At 30.5% G+C, this 22090-nt stretch overlaps 1 protein-coding gene across 1 annotated transcript; it reads right to left on the bottom strand.

The window, feature by feature from the left end:
• Nucleotides 1-7206: 7206 nt before the first annotated feature.
• On the bottom strand, nucleotides 7207-9312 carry LOC118058140 (pectate lyase). Its single transcript, XM_035070850.2, has 4 exons — nucleotides 9142-9312; nucleotides 8288-9028; nucleotides 8027-8165; nucleotides 7207-7807 (listed from the first exon to the last, which is right to left on the bottom strand). The coding sequence occupies exons 1-4, from the start codon at nucleotides 9249-9251 to the stop codon at nucleotides 7586-7588; spliced, it is 1212 nt and encodes a 403-aa protein (XP_034926741.1). The 5' UTR covers nucleotides 9252-9312; the 3' UTR covers nucleotides 7207-7585.
• Between the last annotated feature and the right edge of the window lie 12778 nt (nucleotides 9313-22090).

Here is a 22090-nt window from a genome sequence, read left to right as displayed (position 1 = left end):
ACCTTAATTAATTTGAGTTAAGTTATGAAATTTTATGATCCAGAAAGTTAAACTCAATTGAGTCCAATAACTCTTTTTTTAATTTAATTATATCATAAAAAAAATATAAAGACTAATTTAAAATAAAAAAATATTAAATTGATCAAAAATTCAATGTTCAAATCAATGACTTTCTCCCTTTTCATTATTTTTATGTGACTTTAACTCTTTTCTTTTTTCAGTGATTGAAACATAAAAAAAATGAATTTTTGAATTAAAATTAAAATGTTAAAAAATAGAGACTACAAAGAAAGAAAAAGAGAAAGTATGAAGACTAAAAAGAACTTTTTCCAAGAATTTTTGACTGGCCATATTTTTTCTTCTTATTTTATACTTTGGTATCTTTTTGTTTAATTTTGTCTATCCTCAACAAATATAGACAAATTTGTCATCAAATTAGATATATAAGACTATAATTGACAAAAAAAAAAATAAGGATAAAGATAAAAAAAAAAATATATATTGTGGATTAGTGTAATGTTTTACCCAGTCATTTTAGTATGTTTTGTAATGTTTTATGCAGTTAGTTATACAATGTTTTACCTATTTATATGTTATAAATTGATATTTTTATGTGATAAGTCAGTAAAAACTGCATCCTATTACTATGCTAGTTAGCAAAAATCAAAACAACAATGATAATAATTCATTATCATTGTTGTCCTAATTTTAGTTCAAAATGTTCATTTGTGTTTCTTAATTTGATCCCCACTTGCATCACCACTTAACAATATGCTTTGTATCATTTAATTTTGAACATTAATGGAATCTTTGAAAATATATGCTCATATAATTAAGTACTAACCAAATGCCAGAATATTTTCTCAATAATGTGAAAATCTCATGAAAATCAAATCAAAATAAATTATGAAAATCATTTCAAAATTAATCAAATGTTGAAGGATAAAATTGATTAAAAAAAAGCCCAAAAAGAATTCAATTGAAAGAAAATAAAATTAGAAGATGGAATTTACAAAAAGAAAAAAAGAAATATATTTGACATTGTTATTAAATCGAACTTAACAAGTCAACCTTAAACCTCTCAATTCAATTTCTTGCCTAGCCCGGTTTTAAATTAACTCGCATGAATTGACTCTACTTAAAAAAGTTGACTTAACAAGATCCAAAGAAAAATTAAACAGCAGTAAAAGCTTGGTTTGATTTTAAAAAAATTAAAATGATTTTTTTTTATATTGAGATTGTGACATATTGAATTGACCTAAACTTTACAACTTGTGCAAAGGGATAATATGGTGAATTAAAGTGTAAGAATGAAAATAAAGTCACCATCTAGTTTATAGAAACTAGAAACTCCAATCGATCTTCATAGTTTTAGGGAAGGGGCTTCCTTAAGATAAATTGCTTCATACTTTGTTTTCATGATAAAAGTACATATTATATCCCTACACAAAATAATTTGCCTAAACTTACTTAACATTGGAGATAATAAACTATTAGGACTTGGGAGTGATTTGGGACATATGCTTGGCTATAAAGCTCAATCCTCACTCTTGAAAAGTGGGCATTAAACCTAATAGGATAGAACTTATGAATTGGGATTTTAAACCAATTTTAATTAGTTATAATTTATGAAATGGGATTTTAAACTAATTTCTTAATTATATCCCCAATTAGGTCACAACCATCACAAAAATTTTGGGATTAATACAAATCTGGAGGGTGAGAACCCTTGAACTCACAAATAAGATAGAAAACTCAACGGAATAATTAGTTCAACCAAGAAACCAAAATTATTAAATGAAAGACCCTACCCCTTTGATTATAAAAAAAAACCAAAGAACTAAAATATAAGGATGAATGCCACAGGAGACAAATTATTTGATAAGTTTTGAATAGTTAAATAAAGAACTAAGAGTATAAGTAACCTTGCACATGCATAAAATATTATTCTAAAATAAATCAAGTCTCTAAAAAAATATAAATACAAGATAAATAATCATATTTATAATAAAAAAAATGTCTTAAACAAGTCTGAGAAAATAAAAAAAAATACTACTAATTCAAATAAGAAAAAGAATCATAAACTAATTAGTAAAATAATATAAATCATGTATAGTAGCTTCTAGACTATATTGCAAGACATATCCAATGTCAGATCACTACAAGATTTTAACCATTTAGAAAATAGTGCCTTAGCGTCTTCTAGTAAGATTTTATAATAATCTATGGTCGGATTAAAAAGTTATGTTTATTACATAAAGTTGTGTAATAGAAAAAATAAAGCTCAAAACCATTTTAAGCTTGTTCGACTCTTGCATAGATCAAATTAATTAAAGCTTAATTATTTCTTATTGAATTCTAAAAACTTAACTTTGCCCAGATATTCTAAATAAACCCATTGAAAGTCATTTTAGGCTTTTTTACCCTTGACCTTGTAGTTGCCCAATAATCACTTCTAATGGATTTTTTGTGGTGCTTGTTGATTCTCATCATAGGTCAAATTAACTAAAGTCCAAATCAAGTCATCCTATGTACAAAGAAATAAATCCTGAAACAAAAAAAAGAATCATCACATGCATTCTCGCAAAAAATAAATAAATAATGATTGCTAGCATGTATCCACAAACAAATATTTTAACCATGAATTTAGAAACGTTTGCATATTGAGCGATATTTTTATACAATATTTAGATGGAAACACATTGAAACTATATGGGTCAACTCGGGTTAACATGTGACAATTATGAGAATAATCTTGGAAAAGACAAACTTGGAAGCTAAATATCCAATTAACTTAATTTTGAAGGAATAAATTGTAAAAAAAAACAGCACTCAATTTTTATTTTTATTTTTAAAAAAAAAAAAAAAAGAACAAGTGAACTCGAGTCAACCAATCAAATTTGCAACACAAGTTATGCACACCATCAAATTCAATAAAAATTTTATCCTAAAGATTATTTATCCTTTAATAGATTTATATGAAAATAAAACGCATGTGAAATTCTTTTATATGAGATATTTTTTTAAATAAAAGAAACTTGACTAGTGTGTGGGACTAAGATAGCACAAGCAAATTATTGATAACAAAGGGTAAAATTTATTTTTTATTTTCTAGTTTTAAGTTAAATAAAATAATAAATCATCGGTAAAAATAGTGAAATTGATTTTTTAAAAAAACATTGGTGGACAAAAAAGACATTAAACAAAAAAAATAAAAAATAAAATTAATAATTTGAATGTTGTAGCTTTACTTATCGAACATGCAATTTGGTAATGGATTTAACTGAATTCAATATATTTTTTTATAAAATCTATATTTAACCTAAATAAATAAATAAATAACACCCAAAAATGCCAAAAAAGACCCAACACCCTGGCCTTTGAAAGGAAAAGCCCATATACGCAAGCCTTCAAGTCCATACTCGCAATTTAAGCTTTTTTTTTTCTCTCTCATTTGGAAGGGTAGTTGCCCTGTTGTCCACCCTTCATATATATTTATATATATATATATATATATATATATATATATAAAAGGGCAAACAACACGTCACCCACTATGGATGACGACGTGTCATGTACCAGCTCAAATTTTGATCACTACTATGGTTGACTAGAAAATCAAGGCTATAATTTATTTATTTTTTTAAAACTCATTTCCAACTCATTTTACCCAAAAATACTTTAAAAACACTTTAAAATATCTATAAACCATCTTATCAACCCAATAAAAAAAAAAAATAATAATCAAATTGAATGAAAATTTTAATCCATTTTAGGTATATTTGTAAGTAATATTAAGGCTAAAAACAATCTTTATAAAACATCCAAATAGACCAAATGTTATTAATTTCAACTATTTTGATAATCGAAATAGATATTGGTATATTAAGGCTAAAACAATCTTTATAAACATCACCGAATAAACCAAAATGTTATCAATTTCAACTATTTTGATAATCATAATAGATATTAGTGATAATTTTCTCTTTTTGCATGATGATCAAGTGAATCTCTTTCTCTCTCCTCTCTCAATTGCAGAAGATAAAATATGATTGCAACAAGTATAGAGCAATTTTGGGACCTTTCTTTCAGAATTCCTATTCAGAAGTCAAGGTTGGTTCTTGCCCTAAATGCCAATCAAAGGGACCATTCACTGTTAACATTGAGCAGACAATATACAGTAATTACCCTACACTCCAAGAAAGCCCTGGAATTGTGCCTACCGGTTGGCTTCCAAGATACAAGGAAGTGATACTGATTTGATTGACTGTGCACGTCCTGGGGAAGAAATTGAGGTCACTGAAGAGGGACATATATGTCAAATAATTTTGACTTGTCTTTGAAACACATAAGAATGGATTTCCTGTCTTTTCCTATGTAATTTCGAAAGCAAACTTGATAAATTACACTCTCATTGTCTAGTAAAATAGATAAGCATTTAGGATTCTTTCCTGTGTATCGAAACTTGTGCATCACTATGGGGAAAAAGGGATCAAAGAGAACAATTTTCTAGAAAACAAAATTCTTCGATAATCCTTCAAAAAGAATCAAAAAAGTTGTTCTGAAGACCCCAAGGAACAATCTGGAAAAGTTGACTATCTAGTATTAATTCATCATTGTCCCCTTAAACATTCCATCTCAAAGACCTGGACATGAATGTGTGGGCTTCCTTATAAGTCAATGCTTGTTTTGCATTAGTGTTCCTGGCTCTGGCTATAGTTTGGAGGCAAGAAATTTAAAGAGAATCAAAAAGTGTTGAGGGAAACCACCGGTACTACAGGCGAGGTGTAAATGTGTGATTCTCCTATGCTTGATTGCTAAGGAATTGGCAACTAAATAACACTTGATTATCTACCATCAAGTGACAATCAGGTATGCAGGCTGGACTGAAGTAGGCAAATGGATAAGAAAAATAGGGCCGCATTCATACTCTGATTAAAAGTACTTCTTTCCTTGGTCTATGGATGACATGGTTATTGCTGGAAATGATTTTTGCAAATTCAGTCAAGCATTACAGTACTGTTTCTCCATCAAAGTCGGCACACTTAAGTAGGACCCTTAGAGTTGGCGAGTTTCTCCTCACAAAGAGACTGGTAGTAAACTAGCTACTTTTCCCACTCAACAGCATCGCCTGTCTCAGACTATGGAGAACCTTTACCAGGAGCATCGCTTGATTGGACGTTCTCGACCAGATGTCACTTATGCAGGCAAAAACCATGTGCCACCTTGATGCTGTTGAAGAGTCTTGACAAGATCCAACAGTGATTCAGGATCAAAGCTTATTGTGATGCCGATTGGGCAAGCTGTCCCATGACTCGATGATCGATTACTGGTTATTACATCTTTCTTTGGTGATGCTCCTATATCAGTCCAAGCAGTGCATTGTTCTTTGCTGAAGAATATCACTCTATGGTTGCCACCACTAGTGAACTGCATTGTTACTTGCTGATCTCTATGGCATTCTATGTTGCACTGTGATAATCAATTTGCTTTACACTGCTGTTAATCCCATGAACGCACTAAGCAGAGATCGACTGGTGAGCACTTACAACATTGCCACACAATATGTTCAACACTTTTAGTTTCTAACTCGCAAGTTAGGCATTCAGAATCTTCATGCTCCACCTTGAAGAGGGATCTTAAAAATATAGTTGATTGTCAAGATAGTGTTTATCAAGATAATGTGTATTTGCAGATCCATTTTTAATGTTGTGTTGTATATTAGGATAGTGTAAAGGAAGGCAACCAATGTTGCTGATTCTTCTCCTTAATTGTAGAATGCTGTATATATATTCTTCCGCTAATAGAATAATACATCAGAATTCAATATTTTGTTCTTCTTTATTTCTGCTTCATGTTTTCTTCATAGCCATTTCAAATCACAGGCCAAAGGTGTTAATACAGATTATAGGTCCTATAGCGAGTTTCAAGAAGATCAAGCCTCTGCTAGGTCAGTTGATCCAGAGGTTCTTTCTCAAGATTTGCTGAAGAAGTACATTACCTATGCCAAGTTGAACATATTCCCAAGGTTTCATGATTCTGATATGGAATATTTATGTTGAGCCGTGGAGAGAATCTTCTCATGATTCTGATATGGAAAAACGCACCGTTTCATCAAGTGACCATTACACTCAACGCACCGTTTCATGGTTGGCCTTCACAGTGAGCTCCAAAAGTTCACCCAAATACTCGATAGAAATCCTAGTAGGAACCATGTCATTCAGCATGCAACATCAGCTCATTAAAAAATATTATTTTAAAACAAAAAAATACTTTAAAAAACAATTTTAAATAGTACCGTTAGCTGATAAAAGTACAATAAAAAAGAAAAAAGAAAAAACAGAGGTATGACTTCAAACCGAAAACTTAATGATTGTGAATGTGCTTGCATGCTGGGATTGTTACGCATCCCTCGACAATCCCCTATGATATTCGTCCTGATTATGGAGACTAGACTTATGCTAAGTTGAACCTCCAAGCTTAGGCCCACTTGCATGTGTCTCTCCACGATTGACGGGGTGCAAAATGTGCGTTAGTGGTTGCCTGCATACATTTTTCTGGTCTTTCCTGCGTTTTTTTCCCCGTTTCACATTGTCATAAATCACGGTGGATGACAAAATAAATTGCAGTAACTTCTTTTTAGGTTAAATTGCGGTGCTCGAGCTCTCATCCACAGGAAGCAGTCCCGAATGATGATGGTAAATTTAGTATTTTTAAGCTATTGGGATATTTTTTGATAGCGCTAACCCTTCTCATGAGCAATATCCATGCACATGCAGTAATTTATTTTTGGATATTTTATTTATGAGGTATCTTTTATTTATTTCCCCGACTTTTTATCAAAAATAATTTAGTTGGTGATATGATATTACTTTAATAAAAACACCCATCTATGTGCACCATAAAATCTCTCATTAATATAAGTAAACTATTTAGTTAATGGAATATATTTATATCGAATATATAAAAAATAAATAACTAAATTAAAAAACAATAATAAAATTGAATAATTAACGTAGACGCATGGGTAAATTATGAGTTTTGTCAAAAATAAATTTATTTGTCACTTGAGCTGAGACTGAGATATAAATTTTAACCCAAGTTTTTATAGCTAGCATGGTGCAGACTGCAGATGTTCATCATAAATAGTCTAAAAAAGTCGTGGTAATTTTCGTCAACAAGGAAGTTCGGAGTTGTAAGTGAAAATTAATAAGCAAAATCAATCAATAGATTGGAAAGCAAAGATTGATGCTCCATCGACGTAAAGTACAAAAGCTGAAGCCAAACAGACCTCAAACTTAAATCAACACACTCCTGCTCTTTTCTTACTTTTTCTAACAAAACAACAAAGGGTTGCCATTGCAACAGTTCCAACACTTTCAAAAGCAGAAGACAGAGAGGTCGTCAATACATGCATTTAGATAGTCAAAAAAAGAGGAAAAGAAAGAAAGAAAAACAATCACTGAAGATGCATGACAAACTACTTGCCCGTAATTAAGGCCTAATTAATTTTGACTGTTTTTCCATACTCGTTTGGTAGCCTTCTATGGCTAATAATACTATAGTTTTACGAGCAAGGCCACAATCAGCATCGAGAGCCCTTCCTGCAGTTAAGTACACCGGAAGTCAGGGTCATTGAACCCACAAGAGAAGATGGTCTTGCACTCAGGCTGTAAGCCCTTGCATAGCTTGAAGATGCACCGGCGCCTGATTGCCGGAAGTAGGCACCATTCAACAATAAATCTCCTTCTGACCTCCAGTTCCAGTGCCTCCACTCACTCTCCGGTGCATCCTCATGTTTAGTCACCTGCGTGAATATCAAGATTTTGAAACTAGTAAACCAAATTATTTTGTGTATTACGACAGGGTCGCATTTCGACCCTTTAAGGATTAACCTAAGCAGTAGCTGTGTTTGATTCCATATTATCATAGGACACGAAAAAGAAATGTTGTTCCTAGAAATAAGAATATCCCTCACCCATAACAAAGGGAAGAGGGTTTCATTCATGTATTTATGAGCACTCACCTCCTTGTTAAATCTTCTATTTGGTGCAAGAAATCTATTTCCTTGACTGTTGATTGTCGGAGCCGCGCTCCCACCAATGGCATACATTTCCCAGTGAGTGTAGTCATTGTTCACAACATGAAAGTACCCATGCCTGCACCTGCAAATGCAAAAATTTGATAAAATGTAAAACGCTTTCAAAACGACAAACATTCTAGCAAAAATCATTGGAAAAAAAAAAAACATAAAGGGTAAACAATTGATTAGGATTTCTCATTTTACCTTGGCATTCTTTGCACCAGCCCCTCGCCAAAATGATTAAAGGCAATAGTCACTTGCATGTCTTTGTCTTGTGTATACGAGTCGCTATGGCCCAACAGCATGACCTTGTCATGATGGGTCATGAAGTTGTTGGAGATAGTGATGGCTGTCGATCCATGAATGGCATCAATAAGTCCATCGTGACAGTTAGACAAGGAGCAATGGTCAACCCATATATGCTTGCTAGCAAAGATGGAAACCCCGTCACCGTCCGACTGAGTCCACCAACCAAAGTGGCGAGGAGAGTCTCGTATATCACCGTTCCCTCCTTGCTTACAGTCATGTATGTGTATGCCATGTATGATAATGTTAGTAGCATAATGAATAGTGATGCATGGTCCCCCGGCAATGTGAACGCTAGCACCCCTCCCATCAATAGTCTTGAAAGAGTTCATGACCAGCTCTTGCTTCAGCTGAATTACCATGTCTCTCTTGAAGATGATCCACAAGGGCTCGTCCTGAATTACAGCATGCCTAAGAGTTCCTGGCTTAGGGTTCACCGCATCATCGTTACCAGAGTCGGTCACAACATAAATTCGACCATTTCTACCCCCAATAGCGTTCTTGCCAAACCCAATAGCACAATCAGCTAGCCGCTGGCGATTCCTCTCCCAATTGGGGTCACACCTCCAGCAATCATCTATAGGGTTGCCAGTTCCACATGATAAATAGCCAAGGTTTCTCCTTGAAGCGTTGATGCTCCTGTAGAAACAAAATGTGTAAATTCTCAGCACACCAGCTAGCTGCTATTATACACAACATATATATGTATGAATAAAACACAATTTTAGGCTATATATATAGTACATTATTACCTATGCACCTCCTGTACCACTAGCTCAGGGTCCTGAATTGATGAAGAGAAAACAAAATGTGGTGCTGGAGCAGAGAAAAAGAAAATCAGAAGGATTGCAAGTCTTGACATTTTTTTTCCCTTGCTCGATCTCTGATGAGGGGGGAAAGACGAGGGAGTGAGGTGATAGGCTTGGCTAGGATCGAGTGGGGTTATAAAGGCAAAAAAAAGCCGGGAGTGATGGCGTGATTCATATGAAAATGTGGGGTCAACCTAATCGTAATTTCAGGTATTTGCTTTGGGCTTCAATCTGGTAGTTTAAAACCGTTAATCATGCCCTGAGAAATCCTAACCCTTCTAAGTCAAAACCTGCTGGCTAAAAGGAGGCTATTATGTTCTCATTTATCATCTTGATTACTATATAGCTATATATCTCATTGAATTCAGTTAATAATTGCACTTGAAGTTATCAGCAAAAACCACCAAATATTAAGAAAAATGGAAAATCATTTACTCATATTCAAATCATACTAATTTGACGTATAATTAAAGTGATAAATGATGAAATGTAGACTTTAGAAATATTAAATGGTTGATTATAGCCATATATAATTTTTTTTATATGTATAGAATTGTTCAATTTATAATGAAATTTAAAACTTCTTTTATCATAAGGTGTTGTTTAATTAATTTATGATTAATAAAGAATTATATAAATCATGTCTTTAATCTTTACCTAGCAGCTTAAGTTTTTAGATGAAATTATTTTTTGATATGATATTAGAATCTTATTAATTAAATAGTCACGAATTTGAATCCTACTACACTAAGTCTATTAACATAAACCTGTTAAAAAATTACATAAATTATATATTACACCTATTTAATAATATAAATATTTGGGTGAAATGATTTTTTTGATAATGGCTCATTTATGTTTATATTTAAATAGATTTTGCTCCTGTTTACGTTCAATGTGGCTTGCAACTTGATCAAGTAAAGGGAAATGTTTGCCTTTCGCAATTAAGACAACAGATCTCCCTTTTGAATTAGTAAAATTTTATAGTTCATCCTCTGGATAAAGCTAAAGAAATCTCCTAACCCATGTTGACTTGCTTGGTTCTTAGAAGAAAAACATGGCTCATGTTGAGATCTCTGTACAAGGAGAGAAATTCAGTTGTCTTTTATTGACTTGGCTGGTAAAAGGATTTGATTCATTTTGAAAAAGATTCACCTACACCGTATTATAGCACTCATTTTGGTAATTAACCATATTGATAATCAAGTTTTTTTTTTTTTTTTTTGGTAACCCGGGGTGTCCGGGCCAGCTTACGCGCACCACGACTATTCTTCGGGCCCACTGAACATCCTGCAAGCCCAATAGGCAGGTAAGGCACCGCGGGGGTGACAGGCTGGTACTCTTGAGGATCGAACTCGTGACAGTCGCAAAGCAAGCCTTGCAGTTGACCACTGAGCTAGACCCTCAAGTGTAAACTTGACCAATCAAATATCGATCATCATACTGTATTCCTATATATAGAGAAATTACTGGTACAGTGTCGTCGATCATCATACTGTATTCTTGTACCACAACTGCGGGAATACAACATGACTTCAAAATCATCCATGATAAGCTATCAATATCAACATCGTCGTATAGCACTACATCATGTCCCTGATACGTCATACTTTTATCTGTTCATAGTTAATTACCATGCTTCCATTTGCATGCCCTTGCGCGCGCGCGATGCCTCTTTTATGGTAGCTGTTTGCCTTTCTTCTGCTATGAGATCGCAGCCTTTTACTGTAGTGATATCCTTGCATGTTCACACTATTGGAGTACTTAGGAACGTTTTTTATTTAAGGGCTAATTAGAAGTTCTTATACTACTTAATTCCTTTTTTTTATTTAGTCTTTAAAATTGATTAAACTTTTCAGAATTTGTATTGAAAATTAACTCTATTACTTATAATAACTCTACTATAATTTAGACTTTGTTATTTACTTGATTTCTTGGAAAATCCTACTATTTCAATTGTATTCTTTCATTCACGGAATATTATAGCATAGATTTACATATCTTTTTATATTTTAAAAGTCATTATTTCTATATCAAACTCTCAATTGTAATGAGATGTTCGGCACTATTAATTTTTTCATTGTATTGATTGAATAGGAATGATACAATTTATAGGATACAAACCTATATCAAAAACAAGAATACAAATATTCAAGGACCTATATAAAAAACAAGAAACTAAATATTCAAGGAAATCTGGAAACTAATTCCAGGAATCAATTTTTCTAATTCAAGGAACAAATTTAGAATCTTACACCTACACAATCCCTGATTAGAAGCGTGGGCAAACGAACGTGGCCTGCCCAACTTCTAGGTCTGGCAACTCAAATGTTAAGTGTATGCATCTCTAGGGAATGTGCATCCAGCCATGCTTTTGGGGCCTCTAATAATAATTTTTAAAAATTTTGTTTTTAACAATTATAATAATGATAATGATAAATGTTATTATATATATATGTGCAATCTTTAGTTCAAAATAATATTTTTTAATGATGTTATATTTTTTTCATTTTCATATAATAATTAATAAATTTGGAAACAATTATTATTATTATTATTATTATTATTATTACTATTACTATTAATAAATTTAAAGACTACAACTATTTTTTTAAGATTTAAAAATATAATTCAAAGTATTCATATAAAAATATATAATTATTTATGTTAGTTGATATTGTAAATAATTACAGTGGTGAGTTATTCAGTAGTGGAGAAAGTTGTGGTTTCAAGGGGTGAGGATTTTCCTTTATTGAAGGCAACGTTGCGTGCTGTGTCTAGACCAAAAAAGAAGCAGGTGTTGAGTGAGGAGTTAGGTAATGAGCAGAGGGATGGAAGGAATGTTTGATACGGGATTGTATTTAAGCATTTTTAAACGCATCTGAATTTGATCAGCTTGGGTTGGGTACTATTAGGGGCTGGACCCAACTGCAATAAAGATAGAAGCTATTAGGCCCTACTGGAGCAACCAGGCCCAACAATGTTGGGTCCGGTTGTCAAAGTAGACCTAGTGACTCTAATGTTACCTCTACTTCTAGCAGCCTAAGCATTAGGTGTCAACAGCCTAATCTAATTAATTGTTCTGTTTAGTGTTGCATCACTCTCATCTTAGTGGTAAGAGTCAAATGAGTCATCACGACTGTAATTTTTTACTAAAAACATAAAAAAAAATAAAAACCCACAGCTCCCCATATATTTTAATAAATAGCAAAATAATTGTACAAATCCATAGTTAATTATTTCTTAATCCACAAGACATGCATATACAATGAAAAACCATCCACGCATTTTAGAGTTTTGTTAATGTGAATACTAAAATTACCAATGACAATATATTGTTGAGATATAATTCTAGCATTTTCATTAAATTTAATTAATACATGAAAAGGAAAGTTCAACCATTAGTTCATTTCATTTATAAGCCTCATATTTATGGACGTGGATAAGATAAATAAATAATCTAGTCGTACCCACCTGTGAGTTACGTTTTGATAGTGTAACTATCATTAATAAGCCGTATATTTATTAGCAATGTAATTATTAATTTTAAATTCAAATGATATTATTTTATTTTCTTATAAAAAAAAAATTGAGTTGGCTCATCTAATCTATAATTCAGAATTTTCCCTAAATCGATCCTAAATTAAGTTTAAAACTATGATAAGATATTACATAGTCTAATATATGAAGCTTTAGAAAATAAAAGGGATTATTTATATATTTATTCTCTATGTTTTTTTTATATTTTCTTAATATGAACACTTTACTCTTCTTTTTTTAAATTGCTATACTCAAGAAAATATCTTCATCTTCTATCATAATTTCATCCGATTATAGTTAATTCATGACATATAACCTCCATGTTTTCGACACATCAATTTTCATGAATATCTAATGGCCTCTCCGATAAGATCATAGGGAAATATCTACACATAGCTGCTTAATTTTGTCGAGTGACCAAAATAACCCTATCGCATTTTCCTTCAAATATAAAGTTTTTATACTATTTAGTATACATAAAAATATATATCTCTAAGCTTAAAATAAGAAATAAAGTAAACATTAAATTTTCATTTTTATTATTTAATTTCATTGTTATTATCATTATAAGACACTAATTATCATATCACTAAAATGTTATTTTAGCACTTTAATAATTTCTATTTCATTGAAAACATATTCTCACTAGAAAGTAATGCTTGGTTTATCGCTAGCTTCAAAGGCTAATGTTCTTGCTTGAGAGAGATCACACAAGTTAAAATTCCAAACACCAATATTGGAAAACTTGGACGCGCGGTAGGCAAAAGTCATACAAGATGGAAAGACACACACTCATTAATTATGAGGGGGAGAAGGAAAACTCAAAAATAGAGGGGAAAAATAGAAAAGGAAATTGATTCTCTCTCCCCTTTACTCTCTCTCTCTCTCTATCTCTTTCTCTTACTCCTCTCCCTTACTACCAATAGACACACCATGTGGATTTCTTTTTCAAATATTTTTTTATCTGATGCAGATTATTTCCCCATTCAATGCAATTGGGAATTTTATTTTTTTTTTGTGTATAATTAATATAGCTCGTGAGGATGGCTGTTTGACGATGATGTTGTGGGTGTGTCTATGTCTTGATTTGATTTGATGTTTTGTTATGCATTACTCAAATATAAAATCAATTTCAATATTTGAAAATTGAAACATTCCTTGCTTTTGTGATTGCTTTGGGACTGTGTTTAATTTCTTTGTACTATTGAATCCTAAGAACACCATTTTCTGAATAATGAGTTTTTCACCTATTATCTACTGGTTTATTGAGAAAAAGGCCTTACGAAGCATAAGCTTGCTAGTTTGTAGCTAAGCTAGGCCCAGCAGAGAAGTGGGACATGGGTGTTTAATCGAGCATACAGGGCTAGGCCAGGGATGGCGCCTGAGTGATCAAGCTCAGGCCAGAATAGATGGAAGCACTTTTTACAGTGAAAGGCTAAAGAAAAGCATGGATCCACAGGAGAAGGAAAGATGCTAGCTTTTACCTTTTTTGCCGTCATGAAAACCATGCTGTAGCATTAACTCCCACTGTCCTACTCCGTCAAGCACCCCACACGGCCACCATAGAAATATCACTCCACCGACACACCTTGCGGTGGGTGGATGGGCCACGCAACCAATAGTATAGCTTCATGATATCTACCAGTCAGATAATGCTTTTCTTTGTCGAAGACGGTATGAAAGTTTGAGCAGATATAAATTACTACTGTGATGCAAGCTTTCTATTGTTTCTACTATATTTCTGTATTTTTGTCACTATGCTTTTATTATTGCATTGCATTGTGAGTCCGGTGGAATACCAATACCAATTCAATACAATACAATCCTTATTTGGACTAATTAAAAGCATGTTTGTATTTGTATTTTAAAAATATTTTTGAAAAAATCTGAATTTTATATTTTTTTTTTCTTGCTTCAAGTTAATTTTTTGTATTTTTTGAATCATTTTGATGTATTAATTTTAAAAATAAATTAAAAAATATTATTTCAATTTATTTTCAAATGAAAAATAATTTAAAAAATATTCGCTATCACATTAATAAATACTTTAATAAATAGGAATTTAAATTCAATAATTCAAACTAAAAGATCCAGTTTTTACACCTCCTTCTCAGGCACCCCGTGCCCCCATTTAATTTTCTTCATAGAAAATAAAAATCTATCAAATATATTCAAAATTCAACATAATCAAAGCTAGCATCTTTTATTGTGTCTGGTGCAATTCTAATACTTTATATTCTTTGAGTATCGAATTTCTTACTTTAATTCTAATCCATATATACTATTCAAGTTTAATATTTTACAAATTATAAATTCAATTTTTTCAAACATTATTTTGAACCCAAATAGGTTAGATATATTAGGTTAAACTAAATTTATTATGGATATTACAGATATTGATATGTTAAACTTGTATTATTAATTTTTATGGATTATAGATGTCATAACATTGTGAATATTAAATCTAATTTTATATTTTACACTATTATTAAAGTTTAGTTACCTCCCCTCCTAAGCAAATCGATAATTTATTTCTTTTGTTACACTAAAAAAATATAATAAAAAGCTCACAAAACAAGAAATTTGGTGTAAAAATATTTCTAAATAAATATTTAATACATAAACTATCAAATATAAAAATAAAATAAATGTAAATTATACAAATTAGCTAGGTTTTAAAAATCTCATCCCATAATATCTATTTTTTAATTAAATTTTTTAAATCAAAATTATCTGTAATATTTTTATTATCTAATATTAATAAATTAAATCCGGTAAAATAATATAGAATATAACAGATAAACTAGTTTTTTTTAACACGTCTGATTATAATGCATGCATAGATCTAACAACAAAGTTCAGTTCTCAAAATACCCCCCTCTCTTTCTGTTTTTTACTTGTTCACCCATTGAAAAGGAAATATTTGGCTTTTATTTATTTATTTATTACCTTGAAAATTGGTTGAAAAGAGTGATAAAAGTGGTTGGTGGATTTTATTTTATTTTATTTTGAGGGGTTTCGGGATGGATCTTTGTACACGCACACAAGAAAGATAATATAAAGATAAAGGCAGAGCCGGGCCCACAGTGCACTTTCTCGTGCAAAATTGAGGTGCTTGGCTACACCTCACTCTCTGCATTTCCTCCTGTCCGTCCTGTCACACACACGTGGACGGCCCATTTGCCCCCTATCTCCCACTACTGGTGATGTCATGATGCTGTCTGCTACGCAAGGAGTGTTTTTTTATGGCTCACTGCCTCCTCATTGGCTATATTTTCTAGGTTTTGCCATGTAATCAAAACCAATCTTATAGTTTCATCATTAAAAGAAAGAAAAACATAGGTTATAACTTTCTTTTTTTGGTAGAGCATAGGTTATAAATTACCTTTCAGAATGTTAATATTATAAATTAATATAAAAAACACTTTTTAGCATTATCTCATGATTCAAATTCTTGAATTAAAATAACATTAAATAATCATGAGTTGGAACAATCACTCACTCACTCACTCCATCAAATGATTTTAGAGACTAAAATTATTATAATTTAATGATTGTTTTCAACAATAAAGATATTTATTTTTAAGATTAACTTATATGTCAACTGAAATTAAATCCTTTTACAGATGATCTTATGCATAAATCCTCATATTGATTTATTGCATTAAAAAATTCAATAAATTCTCCTAATTAATGGTCCCAAAATTTAAATATAAGAAATTAATGTAGAAATCAAACCTTTTTAACCATTATACGAGCCTCTTTGAGTTAGACTAAAATTATTTAAACAAGGAGAATATCAACATGATTGCTGAGATATAGCTAAAAAATAAATAAGACTAAATTGTGGGGAGCCTTCTAAACCGTTGGTTAAAAAATCATTTGCTCCTAAACAAATAAAAAAAATTGTATTAACATCCCTAACACAAATTGTTTGATTGATTTAATACGTCTAATCAAATTATGGTTTCTTCTATTTTCTATTAGAATCCGATGTATGCCAGTTGCTTGATCACTTGAAAAATTAACAAAAACAGGAGATTAGCCAAACACTATAGCTTGTGGGAGGAATAATTGTGGATTTGAGTAGTTTTTTATTTTTATATTAAATTGATTTAAAATTAATTTTTTATGATTTGTTTTTATGAACGTGTACAAGGATTTTTTGATGTTGGGAAAATTTTACATTGCTTGATGGTGATTAATTTGGCAAACTAAAATTTAATTTTATTGATTTAAAAGAATTTGAATTTTAAAGTTTGAAATTAATGCTTAAACAAATATTTCATCCTTTCCCCCCCTAATATTGGGGACTAATTGCATGGTTATGGGAAGAGTTTATGTTTCGTTGGGGTCCCTCAACTTTTTTTTTCTTTTCAATATGATATATTCACATTGATTTTATTTGAGATTAGAATTTGTAGTTTGGTTTAGTTGCTTAGATATGAGTTTCTTGCAATGTTGGTGGAAAATTCTGACACTCGATTGATACTCAATTTTATAAAATAAAATAAAATTATGTTTGAGTAAAACAATTAAGATTAAAATTGAAGCTAAAATTGAACATGTCAACTTAGCTATTATGTGGATCACACATGCTAGCATATTGAGGAAGCCCTCCCCATTCAAGTGGTGTGTGCAGCTTTCTCTGATAGCCAAGCACAACCATCCACACTTACTTTTAAAGAGGTGTCGAGGTCTATCGGTTAGGGCAAGGTGTGTAGGTTAAGGAATAACAGTTAGACATAAACGAATTTTTTTTTTCTCCACCCTTTTTTTTCTCTCATTTCTTTTGGATTCTTGTTAGTCCAGCTAAAATTAAAAGGTATCCTATCATTTGTTTCTTTATCAAATGTGATTCTCATTCTTTTGATTTTTATTTTTTTGCTTTGAGTCATTTTTTAAAATTGATTTCTTTTTCAATTTCATCATTTAATATTAGATTGATTAAGAATTAGGCTTTGTAGTTTTTTTTATAAGGTGATCTCAATCTCATAACCTAGAACATAAGTTTAGAAGGCTATCCTGAATTAAAATTATTTTTTATATATATCATTTTTTACATTTTTTTTTTCGTTTCATCATTCATCATTAGGTTTTTCAAAATTAGACTTCATTGTTTTCTTTACTTTCATTTTCTGTGGAGTTATTTTAGTCTCATGTCCTGGTTGTAGATCTAACGAGTTAGCCTAAAATGAGTCAGGTTTTTTATTGTTTTTTAAGATTTTTTTTTTCCTTTCAGTTTTGTCCTTTAACATTTGGTTGATTTGAGAATTAGGTTTATTGATTTTTCTCATTTTGCCTTCTATTATGTTATCTCATTCACCTAATCTAGCTCATGGGTTTTGGTGAACCTACTAGAATTTGTTGGAGTTTTTTCTTTTTTTTTTTCTTTTTTTGGAATGTGTCATAATAATTTATTTTCTTTTCTGTTATGGGGTATTGGGGTTGTCTTGATTTCACAACTTTAATCGTGAGTTTTATAAGCTAACTCAAGTTAAATCGAGTTGTATTTTTATTATTTTTTTTCTAATTTTTTCATTTAATATTGGGCTATTAAGAAATCAAGCTTCGTGATTTTTTTTGGTAGGTTTTTTTTTTCGCATGTCATCATGATCACTTTTCTAAAAAAAATTGATCCATTTACTCATTGATTTTTTTATATATCATATTTTAAATGAAACAAGCTTATTAGACTTAGTCAGGTACATGATCCAAGAGCTTTCTCTTTTCTTTTTTTCTAACAAGTTTCTCTCTTTTCTCTTAGTTTTCAGGGATTGAGATGTGAGAAAATTAAAGATTGGGATCAAAATGTAAAATTCTAAAATAATAGAGACAAATTGATGTGTAAATGAAACTTAAGGACCATACTGAATTTTCAGTCAAAATGAAAAAAAAAGAAGAAGAAGAAGCTTTGTATGTTTTGTTTTGTTTTAATTTATTTTGATAATTTTTCTTTTAATTTTTTTTAAACTATAATTTTTAATTATATTTTGAAAAATTGTTCTTTAATTCAATTTTAGAATCTTTTCAAACTTTTGAATACATTATTATACATAAAGAAAAGCAAATCCCAATATTTAAAATGATACTAGTATACTAATAAAGTATTGGTCTAGGGATTAAGGTATTGCTATATCCCTGCAAAGATGAAAACACAAGTTCGATCTCCAAGAAACGTATTTATTAGAAGGGACAGCCACAAATCCTGAAAGGGACCAATCTCACCTTTAAAATGATCTAAGGATATCCAGGTAAGAAAAAAAAAATACTAATATAATATAAAAAGATAAAATTGCATTAAAATAAAGTTCGTTGAAAAAAAAGCTGCATTTTTCGCTGAATAGTGCTAATAACTTTACTATAGATAAATGTACAGTAAAAATCAATATGTTTTAGCAGACACTTTAGATAAATGGACAGTAAATATTATTTTAGTTATATTGTATAATGCATAATAAATATATACGTAAGCATACCATAATGTATAACTGAAGTTCTACGATTGAACAATAAACACGTTTGCAAGGAACTTTATTTCCTTGCAATTTCATCTTCAAAAATCATATTAGCATGACTTTTTTGTATTGAGATTTGTTTTGTTTTACATGATATTGTATGTGTGAAATGTCAAAGAATATCACAATGTTGAATCAAAGATAAATATTAATAAATATGATTTTAGTTTCCTGCTAAAAATTTTAAAGAATAATGTCCAAAATTAATGCAAAATAAATAAATAAATAAAGCCATTCTTTATTTTTACTAAAGGTGATCTTTTTCGGTTCGGTTTTTATTAAAAAAAAGTAACTAAATTGATTTTTTTTTAAAAAAAAACCAAAACTAGTTCAAACTAACTGGTTTTGATTCAGTTAGGTTTTTTATGATAAAACTGGTTCAAACCGGTTTAGCTTGGTTTTTCGGCTAGCTTGATTTTTCCGGTTTTGGCTCAGTTTTTTTTCTTGCTTTGGGTTCGATTTGGTTCTGTTTTTTTGGTTTCAGGCTTAAAAAATCAAAACCAAACCAAATCGGTCGGTTTTTTTAAAATTTTTATTCGGTTTAATCAGTTTTTTTTTACGGTTTAATTTTTTCTGTTATTTTTTTTCAATTTTCTCAGTTTAATTGGTTTTTCAATTTTTTTACTCATTCCTGATTTTCATTGTATAGAAGGCAAATAGAACTTTCATTTAATCCTTAAAGTTTTAATTTATGCATGTCTAGTTCTAGTTATTTTAAGATTTATGTTTTGGTCACATGAAGTTTTTATTTTTCAATCATATTAAGAAGGAAGAAAATAATCATTAAAAAACAGAGAGGTGAGAAAAAGAGTTTGGTTGATCACATCCCAACTACAAAAATATTTAATTTTAATATTAATAAGTTTATATTAGAAAAAAATATTAAATGAAGGTGATTTTTCCCTTCAAACATGTAAGAAAAGATAGATTAAAGTTTTTTTATTAAGTTATTTTCAATTTTTAATCTAATTAAAAGGTATTTTAGAATTAAAAATGAGTTTATTGAAATTTCAAAAAAATTTATAAATTATTTTTATGAAAAAATAAGTTAAAATTTAATTTTTTAAATCTAAAAAATCATACTTTAGTTTTTTGTTAACCAAAAGTGATAAGAAAATATCATAAGAATTGACCCATTGTATGTTTAAATCATAGTTTTAAAATTTGAACTGGCGGGTCGACTCGGGACCCGGTCAACCCGAGTTTGGAATTGATCCGGGTGGAGGTAAAAACCCGCTTGGAAGTTAACCCGATGAAACTCAATCGACCCATCAGGTTAATCCCAGACCTGGACCACCAGGTCAAATCCGACTGAGACCCGATCTCTTTTTTTTTTTTTTTATATATATATATATTAATAGACGCCAAAACAATAAAAAAAGCCAAAACGATAAAAAATAACAAAGCAGAATTGGGGACACATTGATCACAGAGCAAACCTAATTAACAAAAGATTCCATCATAGCCAATGCAGCTGCAGTCTGGTTCATAAGCTTCTGGCTCTCTTCTTTGCTCTTGCCAATTGGGATTTTTGCGTTTCGAGTGATCGATTTACCCATCAAAGTTGAAGGGAAGGGAGTGAGTTGGTTACAGAGGGAACTCCATTCTAGGGTTTTAAATGTTTCAAGTTGGAGTGAGTGAACTGGAGGATTGAGTTTCGGTGAGTGTGAATCAAAGGGTTTTGTTAGGGCTTTGGAGGAGAAGGGTGGTTTGGTGGTGAAGAAGAAAATCGGGGATTTTTTAATGGATATAAAGTGATTGAAGAGTTCCATTAATGGAGGATTTTTGAGAGAAAGAAGGAAAGGGATGGGCTGTTTGGCATCAGCTTATCCTTTTGAATACAAATTACTAAAACTAATTATTAGGGCTGTGTTTGGGTGTTACAATTTCAGTTTATTTTTTTTTTTAAAGTTTATCCGAGTTAATTTAAATCAATTTATTTAACTAGTGATTTGATTATTTGACTGGATTAGTCATCAAATCAGGTCACAAAACTATGAACCAAATAAAATATATGTTGACCATCCTTTTTTTTATTATTATTTAAAAAAACTCTTGAGTGAAAGTGAATGTCATGTCTTTTGTTCTTTTCCATTCATGTTTTTTCAACAAAGCTAGGTGTACGTGTACTTTGTTTTTTCCTTCTGTTAGTCGCGCATGAGCTTTATTTTATTTTTTTAGTTTTGATTATTTTTTTTAAGTTAACGTTTTGTAATTTAAATTTTTTTTAATGGTAATTAATATTTTTTTTTTTATGATTTCATAGTGACTCAAAAAGATTTTTGCAATTTAACTTTAAATAATTTTTCCATTGAATTTTAGATAAATCAATTATATTTATATAATTAATCTACAAGAACAAAAATCATGTATTCTTAACCATTTAAATTAACCTTCAAATTATATAAAAGAAAACCTATAAAATAAAAGGAACAATTAAAGTAAAATACTGATATGGATATCAATCTTTTAATTATTATTTTTAGAAATATCAACTTCTCGCTTTATTATTTAATTAATATTCATAAATTCTTTTTTATAATTTATAGATTTATTTTATCAAGCACAAGTATTATTTTTTAATAAAAAAATTCATAATATGAAAAAAAAACATTTATAATACCAATTTTTTGCCGTAAAAAATAAACTTGAAATCTAGTAGACTGGCTGCTGACGGCGAAATGAGATGTGAAACTGCATTAAAGGCAAGACTAGTTTATTGGATGACCAAATTACACCCAAATCCTCAGAACCATCACGTAATCCAGATAACAACACAATCCACTCCCACAACCAATCCCTTCCTTCCACGTGTAAGTAGTACAATCCATCGC

The sequence above is a fragment of the Populus alba genome, chromosome 1, assembly GCF_005239225.2.
Source record: "Populus alba chromosome 1, ASM523922v2, whole genome shotgun sequence".
Taxonomy (NCBI): domain Eukaryota; kingdom Viridiplantae; phylum Streptophyta; class Magnoliopsida; order Malpighiales; family Salicaceae; genus Populus; species Populus alba.
The sequence above is the reverse complement of the archived record's forward strand: the minus strand, read 5'-3'. Positions and strand labels throughout refer to the sequence as shown.